Source organism: Sitophilus oryzae, unplaced genomic scaffold (genome assembly GCF_002938485.1).
Source record: "Sitophilus oryzae breed Bouriz unplaced genomic scaffold, Soryzae_2.0 scaffold_980_pilon_pilon, whole genome shotgun sequence".
Lineage (NCBI taxonomy): Eukaryota > Metazoa > Arthropoda > Insecta > Coleoptera > Curculionidae > Sitophilus > Sitophilus oryzae.
The window spans coordinates 2,857,324-2,872,020 of NW_022147617.1; the positions used below are offsets into that span (position 1 = coordinate 2,857,324).

The following is a 14,697-nucleotide window of genomic DNA, read 5'->3' on the forward strand; positions in this document are numbered from 1 at the left end:
ATCAAAATCCCAACAGTGAAAATGTTTCAACTATGTTGGAGTTCCTGATACTGTATCCTGAGGAATTGGAAAAAAGGTTGAAGAGGAATGAACACAAAAGAAAATATTATGAAGAAATCGGTGACCTTTCAGGAAGAGAAAAATAAACTTTATGTGTTAGTGCAGTGGAATTTTGCTTATAAACAAGCACGAAAAAGTGAATTTAGAACTTATTATTTAGATAGACTTCGTTTTGAAAACAGATTAATAATTAATAGATTATTCTTGATCAATACTAAGCAAAGAACACAGAACTAAAATGTATTTAACACGATTTGCTAATACTTGTATTTAACCAAATATTAAATAAAACTATATTATATTAATTAGTGCTTTATTTTATTTTAAGTTACATAAAACAACTATACAACATCATTTTTATTAATCCATGTATTAAACTTTTTATCTAATCCTAACCATTTTACATATACTTTGTTTCCTTTTCTTCTTAGAATTTTTTCAACGAGGTATACATCAAAGTGTTTTGCTTTCTGTAACTCCTGTTCATAAAATCCACCCTGAATTTCCTCATTTCTTTCATCTTCAATTATATATGTTCTGGGATTTGTCATCTTAACTTTTTTAATTCGAAATATTTCATTTGACCAATTTGGAGTGTAACCTTTGGAAAACGCCTCGCGATACTTGCTTATACGCACATGATCTCCAACTTTAAATTTAGGAAGTTTTGAATCTACTGTTTTAGCATGAGTAAAGATTGATCTTAAAATCTTCTTTTCATTTTGTTTATTTACTTGGTTTTGGTTTCATTCCAATTGTTGAATGTTTGGTGTTGTTGTAATCCTTAACGATATCTTGTAAAATATTAAGCCATCTATAATTTCCCTTTGCAAACTAAACATTTTTCCACATTCTGGTTTTTAATGTTCGGTTTACTCTTTCAACTACACTTGCTTTTAAATTGGAAAAAGTACTATAATGATTAATTTTAAATCGTTCCATCAATCTTTGGAAATGTTGGTTGAAAAATTCTGTACCCCCTATCCGTTTGCAAATTTTGTGGATTGGTTTTTAAAGTAAGTAATATGGTTTTCATTGCTGTGGCAACATCCTTACCAGATTTTGTTTTTACAGGTTCTGCCCAAACATATTTTGAAAACACATTTATAACAACTAAAATATATCTATAACCCCTGTTAAATTTGGAATATGGTTGCATTTCTACTAGATCTGCCTGTAAAAGATCATTTAGTCCTTTAACAATTACCCTTCTTCGCATAAATTTTTTTCTAGCAGGTTTATGTAACTCATTAACTACTTGTTCCTTAATGGTTGTCATACTTTTGAAATTTTACCAAAAGATATTTAGTTTTGATAGTAGTTGTCCACAAAGCTTTTATACATCTCTGTCCATTCTTTTAATTTTTGTATTTGTTCATCCTTATTAGTTTCAATCAAAATTTCATTAATTTTAATTATTTCTTTGACTAGGTTATCTAGATATTCTTTAACTGTTGTTAATAGAAAATCTTTTCTTTTATTTGCAGAATTTTCTACTTCCGTTTCTATTTTTGTTAGTTCTTCATGCAATATTTTAGAGATAGTATATATATTTTGTGAAAGATTTTCTATATATTGTCTAATCTCTAAAGATACAACAGATAATTTTTTACCATTAAGAGTATCCTTTATAAGTTTACTCTTAGATGAAACAATATTATCAATATCATTTCTTAGATGTTTAATTCTTTCTTTTTGATTTTTAATTATCACTTCTCTAATTTGAGTGTTCATGGTCTTATCAATTTCATCAATATCAGCATTAATTTTTGTATTTTCTTCTTTTACATACTCTTTCAACGATTCTAGACTTACATAAAGTTCATCCAATTTTAAATCGAACTTCTCTAAACTGGATTTTATTGTAGAAATTTCACTTTTACTTTTATTTCTATCTTCACTTTCCAAAATTTTTTCTGATTTTAATTTTGTAATTTCAGCTAATGTATTATTAAATTGCTGTCTTAGATCTTGTAGTTCTTCTATGTCTTTTTTATGGTTAACTATGTGCATATTTAATGCTGTCGCTGTAATTTTTTCAGTTCTGTCAATTTTATCATGAACATCCTTAAAATAAGCTACTTCTTGATTAACTCTTTCGTAAACTTTGTTTGCGAAATCTTCAAATTTTGTTTTAATATCATTTTGAAGATTTCTTTTGATTGATTCAATTTCTGTTTTTAAATTATTAATTGTTTTTATATTATCATTAAATTGTACAATTTTATCTTCATGTTTTGTAATTTTATCATCAAAAAACTTAATTTTCTTTGCAAAATTACTATTGTTTGATTCATTTTCACTTAATCTTTTATTTGTGTTGTCTATACTACCTTGAAAATGTTCAATTACTTTATTTTCAATATAGTTTACATCTGTCTTAAACCTATTTAAAATTTTATTTTCAACATTTGATAAGACTGTATCTTCCAAGGTTGTTGTATTTACAGTGTTACGTTTAGAAATATGACAACCAAATTTATCAACAGACATGATTTGATATTGGTCAACAATTGATTTGTTTATAACTAGCAATTCTTATTTATAGTATAACTTTAGCCTCCCTTAATTCCTCAATTATAGATAATATTTCATTGTTGTGGGCTGTATTGCCAGCATCTGTAGATGCTAGTAAAAGACGAAGTCGATCCACAAGTTCATTTATATTATCCCAATACACATAATCTGTATTTGATTTATTTATTTTTAAAGTTAAACCTTTCCCTTTCTGAACAGCAGTCGTTCTACTAGTTCTAAATGGTGCTTTCGGTTTAGCAAAAGCTTCAGACAACCTTTCCAATGGTGTTATTGTTTTAGTTTTTGTAATACCCTTTCGTTGCAAGTAAGGTCCAATTATTGTTACATATTTATGTGAACTATTTCCTTGCACTTGCTCGTTGGGATCAAAATTTCTACGATATGCATTAGTTCTTTTTAATATGTCCATATAATTTTCTAAATCTTCATTTTTATATCCAACAGGTTCTTTTTTAAAAAGAATTCATATAAACCAACCGTTCGGGATATTTTATACCTTCCACATGAATATTTTTACCAATTATTTCCACAGGTTTTGTGTTAAACCCAAAAAAATTTATCTCTTTCGAGATCATGCACTATTCCATAATTATGATCAAACTTAGACTTTGTATCTTTCACACCTTCATCTATATATGTTCTTGGTAATTCATGGAAAGCATTCAACCAATCATCATATCCCGAAGTCCCAACATATGTTTGAATAGTTTGTCTTGTCTCTTCTAATATATCTGATAAATTTCTACTTTCTGAATGGTTAAATTGTGAAGGAAATGTTTCTGCAATAATACTTGTTTCTTGTATATTGGGAATCTGACTTATAGATTCTGTTGATCTGTTAAAAAATGATGGAGTTTCAGGTGGTAATATAGGAATTTTGCCAGTTTTCGGGTTATTTTAACTTTTGTAGGTGTTGAAGTTTTAAAATATTCTTCTTGTAAGTCCACAGGTTCTTCTTTTATGTGTAAATGTTCCGATTTTCCAATAGCTGAGACTAGTTCTTGTAGAGGTTGTGTTATTGGTTTATAAGTCTGTTCTAACTCTGCTTGTGTTGTAGATGCTGCTGATTTTAGCATATGATACTTTTCTTTTACTGCTTGTCTTGACTTTATCAACTCTTTAGCTAAACGTTTATCCATGTTAGATAATTTTTAAATGAGGAAAAATCACAAAACTCGCCTTATATATAAATATAGGAATCAAATTTATTTCTATATCTACCATTATTTAATTGACAATCTTTATCAATTACAAAGAAATCCATAGGGTTCCTTCCAACATTTAGCACAAATATTTTTAAACTGATCAAATGTCATATCTATCATGCAATGATCATTATATATATGTTTTAAACTTGAAGAATCTTGTTTAAATAAAATCAATAAATTTGAATTTTCACGAATTAGTTGTTTAAGAATAGAAGAGTAGCCCTGAAATATGAAAAAACAATCTGTGTTTGTATGTCTACCATGTGTAAAATAATCTCGAATAATTGATTGATTGTGACAAGGAATATCATCGAAGATAATAACAGAATTTGGTTTTATTTTATGAGGTGAAATAACATTTTCATCATTATCATATTCAAAATATTCAATTTCTTTCATAGGTTCTAAAAGTTGTCTTAAATATTTATATTTCGGTTGATCTAATAATTTTGAATATATATAAACATTTTCAAACCTAAAACCATTAGGATGTTCAAGCAATGTTAGCATAACATTAGTTTTACCACTTCCACTACAACCAACAATTAATCCTCTTTTTTCAGACCACCACCAAACAAAGCCCATGTTTCCCTAAATTGTTTGTGTGAAACTTTTTCATCGTGGTTCTTAATAGGTAAAGAGAATTTTTGTTTTTCGATCTTCATTTTTAAAATTACTAATATATTCCATTGTGTGTAAAAAGTATTTATACCCTAGCAGCAATAGTTTATTTTTAGTAGTATTTAAATTCGTTTTAATGATTGTACATCACTCCAGTGTGAACAAAACTATAAATAGGAGACGAAAAAAAAGGTTTGGGTTAGTAAACAAATTAATTACCAAACTTCCCTTCGAATTTCACATATACCAGGATATAAATACTGTGGACCGGGTACAAAATTGGAGAGAGAATAGCCAGAGGGGATATTGGTATAAATCCATTGGATGCTGCTTGTAAACAGCATGATATAGCATACTCTCAATCTGAAGATTTATTAAAAAGACACGCATCAGATAAATTGTTAGGAGATCAGGCTTGGAATAGAGTAAAAGCTAAGGATTCTTCTCTCGGTGAAAAAGTAGCTGCATTAACTGTTGCTGCCATAATGAAGGGAAAACGAAAGCTTGGAATGGGTATAAAGAAGAAAAAGGAAAAAAAAAGGTGGAAAACTTAAGATGAAGAAAAAACGTATAATTCGAACACCTGAAAAAATTGGGGGACTTTTACCACTTTTGCTCCCAATATTGGGAGCGTTAGGCGCACTAGGTGGAGGTGCTGCAGGAATTGCCAAAGCAGTCAATGATGCTAAAGCATCTAAACAGCAGTTAGAAGAAATGCATAGACATAATATATAGCAATGGAGGATGTTTCTAAGGGAAAAGGATTATTTATTAAACCGTATAAGGGAAAGGGACTTTTTATAAAACCGTATAAAGGTGGTAAACTTGGTATAAAAAAAAAGACCAAAAGATTAACATAAGTTTTCCACGTAGACCGCTTACAAATATTGACATTATTAAGTATGTAAAGGTAATGAAAATTCCCAATTTCAGGGGTGTATTTATGCTTGATGAACTTCCAAATATAATAAATTCTTCCAAATATCTTTAAAAGAGTGTGGTGTTGTTAATTTAGACAGGAAGCAAAATAAAGGAACACATTGGACTTCATACATTAAAAATGATAATCATGTTGTATACTTTGATAGTTATGGAAATGTAAAACGACCTCTTGAACTTTCAAAATATTTTAATTCAAATGGTGAAGTGAAAATATTTTACACATATGAAAATAAACAAAAAAATAATTCATATAACTGACGGACAACTTTCTCAAAATTCTTAAAAATAATATATAAACTAACAACATGTAATAAAATAGCATTTACACAATGTCTAACAATAGCAATATCAGGAAACAGTTCAGTTTTATCAGCTGATTTCAATCCACCTATATATTTGGATGATGAAAAACAATATTACTTAGGTTTAGCAGATTTTGAAACTTTTATGACTATACCCAATATAGAAAAGGGTCACAATAAACTTTATATAGGTGATAAAGTGATTGTTATTCCAGATGGAACTTATGATATAATTGACATAGAAACATATATAAAAGATAAAGTTAAAACTGTGTTTGAAAATGAAAACGTTGCTTTTTTATTAAAACCTAATACTAATACCCTGAAATGTACCCTAATGTGCAGCAAACAAATTGATTTTACAAAAGATGATTCAATAGGAAAAATACTAGGTTTTAAAAGTAGAATCATAGAAGCGGATAAAGTAGATCATTCAGATAATGTTGCTAATATAAGTAAAGTCAACGCTATTTGCATTGATTGTAATATCTGTGTTGGTTCATTTAGTAACGGAAAACCTGTTCATATTATTCACCAATTTTATCCTGCTGTAGCTCCAGGGTATAAAATAGTTGAATCTCCTTTACCCATATTATATTTTCCAGTCAGCGTTAAAGCAATTAACAACATTACAGTAAAAATTGTTGATCAAGACGGAGATCTTATCAGTTTCAGGGGTGAGACTATTACAGTAAGATTACATTTAAAAACAAACGGTTTATAAAATGGTTGTTAGATATAATAGAGGTAATATAAATTATTCTCCAGTTATTATTCCTAACAAAATAAAAACTTATAAAAAGAGACTGACACAAAAATTATTCAGTGTCAAATCTAACACCAATCGGTTAACACGAAAAAATCATAATTTTCTAAAATCGCTAGGTTTTAAAGTGTTAATATAATGAGCATATTAAATGTAAACGAAAAGTTATATATTGATAACTCTATTGTTAGTTCAGAATTACATACCTATCAACCTTACATTTCTTCAAAATTTGATTATAATGATGAAATACGTATACCAATCCAAGAACTTGATGCTTACACTCTACCATCAGAAAGCCTACTTTACATCGAAGGAAAGTTAACAAACACAGAGGGAAATTATACAAAGAGATTGCGATTTACGAACAATGGTATAGCTTTCTTATTTAGAGAAATTCGTTATGAGTTAAATGGTATTACTATTGATACCTTAAGAAATGTAGGACTAGCATCAACATTAAAAAGTTATCTATCCAGTAACACAAATGAAAGTTTAAAACTGCAAAATGCAGGTTGGTTTCCACACAGAAAAGAAGAGGATAGAATTTTAGTTGATGATAATGGAAAATTCTCCGTATCTATACCACTAAAACTGCTAATGGGATTCTTTGAAGATTACAGAAAAATTATAATTAACATGAAACAAGAGTTGGTTCTTATTAGATCTAATAATGACTTAGATGGAGTTTTCTTTAAGGATGATGTAACAACTCCATCTACAACTGTAGAAACCCCAAAAGTTACTTTCGATAAAATCTATTGGAAAGTACCACATATTTCAGTTGATATACCACAACAACTAGCACTCACTAGAATACTGGAGTCAAATAAAGATATACTAATTGGATTTAGAAGTTGGGAACTTGTTGAATACTCTTCCCTAACTGAAACAACACGACACACATGGCCTGTAAAAACAACTAGCAAACTGGAAGCTCCCCGTCATGTAATAATTGCCTTTCAAGAAAATCGAAAAGGAGATGTTAAAAAAGATATGAGTCAATTTGACAATGTAGATTTAACAAATATTAGAATATTTTTAAATTCCGAAAGGTATCCTTATCATGACTTATATTTAAATTTCAAAGAGAACAAATATTCATCTTTATATGAAATGTTTGCCAATTTTCGTTATTCTTATTATGGTACTTCTAATGAACCCATTTTTAATCCTGAGAAATTCAAGGAGATTTCACCAATTGCATATATTGATTGTTCTCATCAAAAGGAAACGCTTCAAACGGGTTCTGTTGTAATGAGAATTGAGTTTGAAACAAACAGTGCAATCAAAAAAGACACATCTGCTTATTGTCTTATTTTACATGATAAATTATTTAGTTACAATCCTTTAACAAAGATTGTCAAACAATTATAAACTTTTACCCCCACCCTCATAGATTTAATATAAATAAGTAAACATAGTGTCTGTAGTAGTAGATATGTCATCAACACTTCAACTAGAAATACAAAATTTTATTTTTAAAATACAAAAATTGAAAGAACAAATTGCAAACTACTCAAGACAAAAAAGTTTAATTAAAAAGTTTAGTGAACTAAAAATATGAGGTTGATTGTGGATATACAAGGATTTAAAGATGAGAAAAACACCTTTTTACCTAAAGAACTTGCAGCCTTTGATGGACATAGAATCTCACATTATATGTTTAAAAAACCCTATCCATTAGACTTTCTGTCACCAGAATGTCACAGACAGGCGGTATGGTTAATGAAAAACCATCATTGTATCAACTGGAATGATGGATTTACACCTCACCATTATTTTTCAAATATAATTGAAAAACTCACTGAAGAACCTGAAGTGGAATTTGTTTATGTTAAAGGAACTGAAAAAGCAGAATTTGTAAAGAAATATTCCAAAAAACCAGTGATTGAAATAGATGAACAACCTGCTTTGCCTATCGGAACACCAAAATGCTTTTATCATTCTAAGTCAACTTGTATGTGTGCATTATCAAATGTTTTATATTTGTATGATAATTTTTTTATGAATGAATAAAAATCTATATAATATTTATAACATCTTTTATTATTAAAATATAATTTTAACTAAATTAGTACTTCTACATCAACTAAGTTATTGGATGAATTATCCGGGTTAACTAAATTGCTATTTATGTTAGTGTTTACATCGTCTGTTACTTGTTCGTAAGGTATTCCCCGATCTTTAACAAATTTATTTAAATATGTTATTTGATTTATAAAGCCTAAGTCTATCATTACAGAGAATAATTCTAATGTATCATAATTTTCATAATATTGTGCACACGCACTCATTCCTTTTTCATATTTACGAATCATATCATAATATATTTTTTCCATCTGCCTAAGTTTTTGATAAGTCTCATGAAATGATTCATAAAATTCTTGATGAATACATATTACTGAACTAATTAGTTCAATATTCTCACTTGACATTTTTCACCTTAAAACAAAATATAGTTTTTTAAATATTTCGGAGCACGATATTGACGAAGAGGTCTATGTTTTCTTGATATTGTGCTTCTAACTTCTCCGGGTTGTTGTAACTTGTCTTTAAATCTTTGAAGTAACTGATCTCTAGCGTCATCCAAATGGAACCGCTCGAACACCTTTAAAATTTCTATTATAACTTTTGAATTCTTCGTTACTCTCAGGTATGGAACAATGTGTGTTAGTTCACTTGCAAAATATGTATGTCCCAATGCACGCACAAACTCGTAAAGATTAATCCTTTGTAATAGAAAATCAGCACAAAACTCAGTTATCCTATGACAATCTTCTTTAAGTGGCAAAAATAAATCTTTTTGATTAATTAAAACTATTTGATGAGAAATAGATTGATGAAAATCAATATATTTTTGAATCAGCTTTCTAACAACATTAGTTATTTTTTTCTTATTGTATTGCATCACTCTCGATGAATAAGAGATTCGCTTTACTTTCTTATAAAGACCTACCTTACAAACTATATAGTAGGGGATAAAAGTAGTGGGGATGAAAGTAGTGGAAATTTATGTATTTTTGAAACGTATATTATATTGGTGGGAGGAGGAGGTAGAAATAAGTGGGGATAAAAATATCTGTTTATGAGAGAGCCTCCTCCTAAGAGGAGGAGGCTCTCTCATGGTACAAGGAGGGAAAATCACAGAAAATGAGGAGGAGGCTCTCTCATAAAATACCTACTGCAATTATTTTAATTTCCTTAAAATACTGTCGGTCGATCAGCACGCCACTGGAAATTGACCTCAAACGTCTAATCTTTGTACACAACTACATTGTTGCCATCGAGCAGATACCCCTGTTTCCTTCTTTATCCATTCTCTCTTGCACTCGTTGATTTTCGCAAACCAATGTGTGATGAAGCTTTAGAGCGTTTTATGAATGGATTATTGTATCTCCCGTGTTTAAATATCTTTGCAACGGTCCAATTCCTTCCAGATCTCTGTTCGTATTGCTCTAGTTTCGGTATTAATTGTTAAGCTCGATTGGTTTTGACTCGTTTGACTAGTTTTGTCACGCCTAGTCAGTGCCAACTGAGCGCCTACATAAACGCTTAATCGTAAATATTAGTTTAGTTTTAATCATCTACTGATGATGCTATTATGGCTAGCAAAACACGCGTCCAGTGCAAAAGTAGTGTTTTGGTGTATTGTGGTGATTTAGTGTTCTATTTTGCTGTAACACCAAAGGTTCAAACTCTCAACGGTAATCAAAAATATTTAATATATGATACCTACTTTATTGTGATCTGTAAATTATTATTGGCATCTGCAAATGAAAAAAAGCTAATATTTATTCGTCATGAATATTTTATTTCCTAAATTAAATGACAAAGATGCCAGCTTTTCCACGTCAACATTTTTTTTGCCTTTTGAGTGTTTAATAATTAAAGCTTCTGAATGGTCTTTTCTTTGTTAGGAACCATATAATTCTAAGAATATGCCCTTTTATTAGAGAAAGAATACGCCGCGCCGTAATAAAAAACAAATTGAAAGAATGACTCAAAAAGCATAAAGGAATTCATATAAAAGGGTAGGTATATCAAAGTTGGACATAATACTAGTCACCCTAGGGCTACGAAGATTACGAGGAAGGACAAAAATTAATACTTATTCTTTAAATCAGATTAGGATTGTATTTTTAAAACAGCCAAATAGGTGTGGAGACGTAATACTCGTTTTACGTAAGTAGACATAAATATACTATACTGTTCTTTGGCCGAAAAATCGTATTTTGTTGGCCCCGGATATTTAGTGGTTTTGTCACGTTGGGTAAGCAAAATAAAATCAAGTTTTAGGACAAAAGAAAACAATTTCTGTTGGGCATTTTTACACCTGACAAGTTTACGATAAAGAAACTTTTAACTTTAACTGTATTTTGGGAACATGTGCGGAATCTTATATTATAATTAAATTATAGTTAGCAAAAGGAGCTTACTATTTTATTTTTATTATGATAAAAATAGATACATAAAACTATAAAAAGTCCACTATTATTTTATGTAGAAACTCGATTTCTGTTGTTTTAATCTTACTGAAATTTAAAAATATAGAAAACTTATAAACACATATAACAATGTCTATACCTAAATAAGTATAATACCGTATGATCGAAAACAAAAACGGCGTCAAAGACGGCTGGGGAATAACAATCGATAATAATTTTGGCAAGGTCAATCTCCAAATATCATTTGTTAAAAAAATGACATAAAATTTATCAAAAATTAACACTAATTATTCAAATATTAAAAAAGAACAGAACGTTTCTAGACAAAGAAATTTATTTCCAAAAAAAATCTTTTCTCGAATTTTAACTACGCACCATTTAAAAATCTCTATTAATCGATATATAAAATAAATTACAACCTTCCTAAGACCAACTGTCAGTAGGCTCCATTAAAGCATAAACAAGAGTAAATGACGTCTAGTCGAGGGGTGTCTCACTTGGGTAAAAAATGTCAGAGCAAAAAACAGCCAAGAAGACTGCCTATGACTGCCATGTAATTATTATAGGTGACTGCCGTAAGACTGTCAATGACTGCCAGCGACTGCCAAGAAAATGTACATGTAATTCCAGTAGTGAGACACCCCTCGCGTCTAGTGCTTGACCTCGCCAAATTTTTTATCGATTGTCATTTCCATGTCGTCTTTGACACTGACTTTTGTTTTTTTTTCGATCGTATGGTATTACTTATCAAAAATAATTGTAACCTAGCATGGTATTGTTTTTAACTAAAAATAAAAATTCACGCTCCAAAGCTACAATTTTTCACTCACATTATGTCTATTTATTTATAGTCTGGTCACCTAGTTATTTATGGTCTGGTCACCTTGTACTAAAAAAAGCGTTTTGGAGGAAAGTTTTGAGGTGGTTCTGATTTCTTCTGTTTATGATGTTTTTTGGGGTGCTGAATTCAAATCTGATGTTTACTAACATAGATTCATGACGGAACACGGAGAAAAATGCAAAAAATTAAAAAAAAAGGATTTTTTGCGGATTTTTGTTTATAACTTTAAAAATATCAACTTTTCGTAAATAATTTTTCTATTCAAAATTAAAGTAAATATAATTTCCTATAATTTTTTCAAGTTTTTTTCTCTGAAGAACTGTTCAGGTTCTACAGCCAGTTGAAAATTAACCTACTTAATAAATACCTACTTTTTGTACCAACTTTTAGTTTTAAGTGTCATATTAAACAGAATTAATAATGATTTCAGCAATATACACCGTCCGATAATAAAAAAAACTCACAGATTTCGCAATCGCTGCAACCATCACAGACATTGGAAATTATAACACCACATATAAAACATAATTAACGTTATATATTTGCAGCTAAACTTGATATAAAAAAACACCATTCTTAATAATAATAACTAATAATGATTAGAAGAAAAAATAAACATAATTAAAAAAAAAACAATTAATAAAGGGTAGTTCAACCTTATTTTGTTTTATTTTAGGTTAGTTTAAATATTTAAATATTCATAATCTATTTTATAACACCTTATAAAAATAGCCTTGATTTTTCCCGCAGATACCTTGAAATTAAGTAAATATATTACATCTTTTAATCCCTTAAATCCTTTCTGAAATATATCAATACCTAAATAAAAATATCGTTTCATTACAAACAACCGAGCAAACAACATAAATAATTGTCAAAACCCAAATCAAAAATTACGAAAATAGTACTGTTTTGTAACCTTTGCAAATATCAATATGAATCTATTCAATTTTATAATCGCCCCACGAAGCAGAGTCGTCAAATAATATCGTCGGGACTAAGTGTGCGAACACAGTGCAAGCAGGTTTCCCGCTTTCCGGTAGTCGGCGCCAATCTGGGTACCTATTCTTGACATCGTTCGCAACTTTGCGTATACGCATCACGTGTATTGTTATAAACAGGGTATTCCAGGAATAAGTGCAAGTATTTTAAAGGGTGGTAGATCTCTAAAAAGAAACATATTTTCTCTTTATCGTTTTTCAAATAAGTCCAAAATAACGGAGTTATTTTACTTTGAAAATTTCCAAAAAAAAAATGATTTTTTGCTAAAATTTGGAGAACCTTCTTCTTCATGTGCCTTCTCCTCATCGGAGGTTGGCGACCATCAATTGGAATTCCTCCCTGTCTTGAGCCAAACGGATAATTGCACTGGCCTCTCCTATATTAAACCACTGGCGCAAATTCCGCAACCAGGAAAACCGCGGTTTACGCCCGATGCCTCGTTTCTCATTCAGTCTTTCCCTCAACGATCAGCTGTAGGAAACTATATTTGTTATTTCGAAAAATATGACCAAAATATGCTGCTTTCCGTCGTTTTATTATAGTCAATAGTTCTTGGTCCTTACACATTCTTTCCAATACTTCGAGATTTGTTTGAGAACCACTGGATCTTTTCTGGATTTTCTTTCTTGTAAATTTAATCTACTATAATACCTATGTTGCCATATTATTAAGAAATTATGGTTTTTAAATAAAAACTAAAAAAAAATCCAAAAAATTTTTCACGACAGTTATTATGAACAATTTGCACAAAAAAAGCACTACAAACAATTCCACTATTTTTATAATCTTAGAAATATTCAGAATACACTCAAGATAATTCATACTTTTAACTGAAATATATTATTTATTTGATAGTCAACTTACGACTTAAAAAAACTAATAACTAATAAACGTGCTGACATTTAGTATTTATAGATTTGTATTCAGTTAAGATAAAAAATGAAAATAAAAAAATATCACTTTTGGCCAGGTTTATAGACCAAATACATCTACGTGCGGCCCCGGCGAGGCGGGCGCGGCGTTTGAATATGGTTTGGTTAGGTTAGGTTAGTTAATCAGGTAAATTTCCTCTTAATTATCTACTTCCGAACCCTTCTCGCATCTCCGAAATAGCCATATACAATACACGTGATGCATATACGCAAAGTTACGCATCTGTGTATTGTTATATGGCTTTTTCGGAGATGCGAGATGTAAGCGATATGTGGTCAAGAATAGGTCCCCAGAGACGGCGCTGGTTGCCGGAAAGCAGAAACCTGCCTCCACTATGTTCGTACCCTAACAAAATTAAACCTCGTATATCGCCGACAGTTTCGTGCTGTCAGGCCAGTTCACCTAAATTAGGCATCACGCGACAAAGTTTTGATGCTTTAATTTGGTCGACTGTGTGACACTGTTGCTGATGACCTTGAAAGAAAACTCCAAATTTGGCGCCATATACGAACATAAACATTTCCAATGTTAAAAATCAAATTCATATTATATTTAAAATATGTGTAAATACAAGTACACGTTAAATTCTTGCGTGTTCTGTCAGTTTTCTTTGATTTATGTTTCCTTTGATTTGTGTTTGTGTTTACTGTTAAGTTGTGTTTATTGTTAAATTGTGTAAATTGTGTATATTGTTAAATATTTTTGTAAACTATCTTCGAAGACATTATGCCTGGTATGACTTGTGCATTTCGAGGGTGTCATTATAAGGAAGGGGATGGAATAAGCATGTTTTATTTTCCCAAGCATCCAGAGATTACATTCAATATAAATCGATAAAATTGTTTTGATCTAGAACAACCCATTGAATAAACATTTTTATACACAATAAATAATATTTTTTCTTTGCAGTGCCAAATTATGGATCGAGTTATGCCATCGAACGGATTTACTTCCCAAAATTGATAATTTATACAAACGGTATAAATTATGTGAGCTTTAGTTTGAAGGAAAATATATATGTAGAGAGAGGTTCAAC

General features: G+C 30.0%; 1 protein-coding gene across 1 annotated transcript; it reads left to right on the plus strand.

Annotated features, from left to right (window-relative positions):
- The first annotated feature begins 6,575 nt into the window (after nt 1–6,575).
- On the plus strand, nt 6,576–7,814 carry LOC115891225. The gene has a single exon (XM_030911652.1). It carries the CDS (start codon nt 6,576–6,578, stop codon nt 7,812–7,814), a length of 1,239 nt encoding a protein of 412 aa, XP_030767512.1.
- The last annotated feature ends 6,883 nt before the right edge of the window (nt 7,815–14,697 follow it).

Excerpts from the sequence above, each read along its gene's own strand:
- LOC115891225 (XM_030911652.1), top strand. The coding sequence starts at position 6,576 with ATGAGCATATTAAATGTAAACGAAAAGTTATATATTGATAACTCTATT.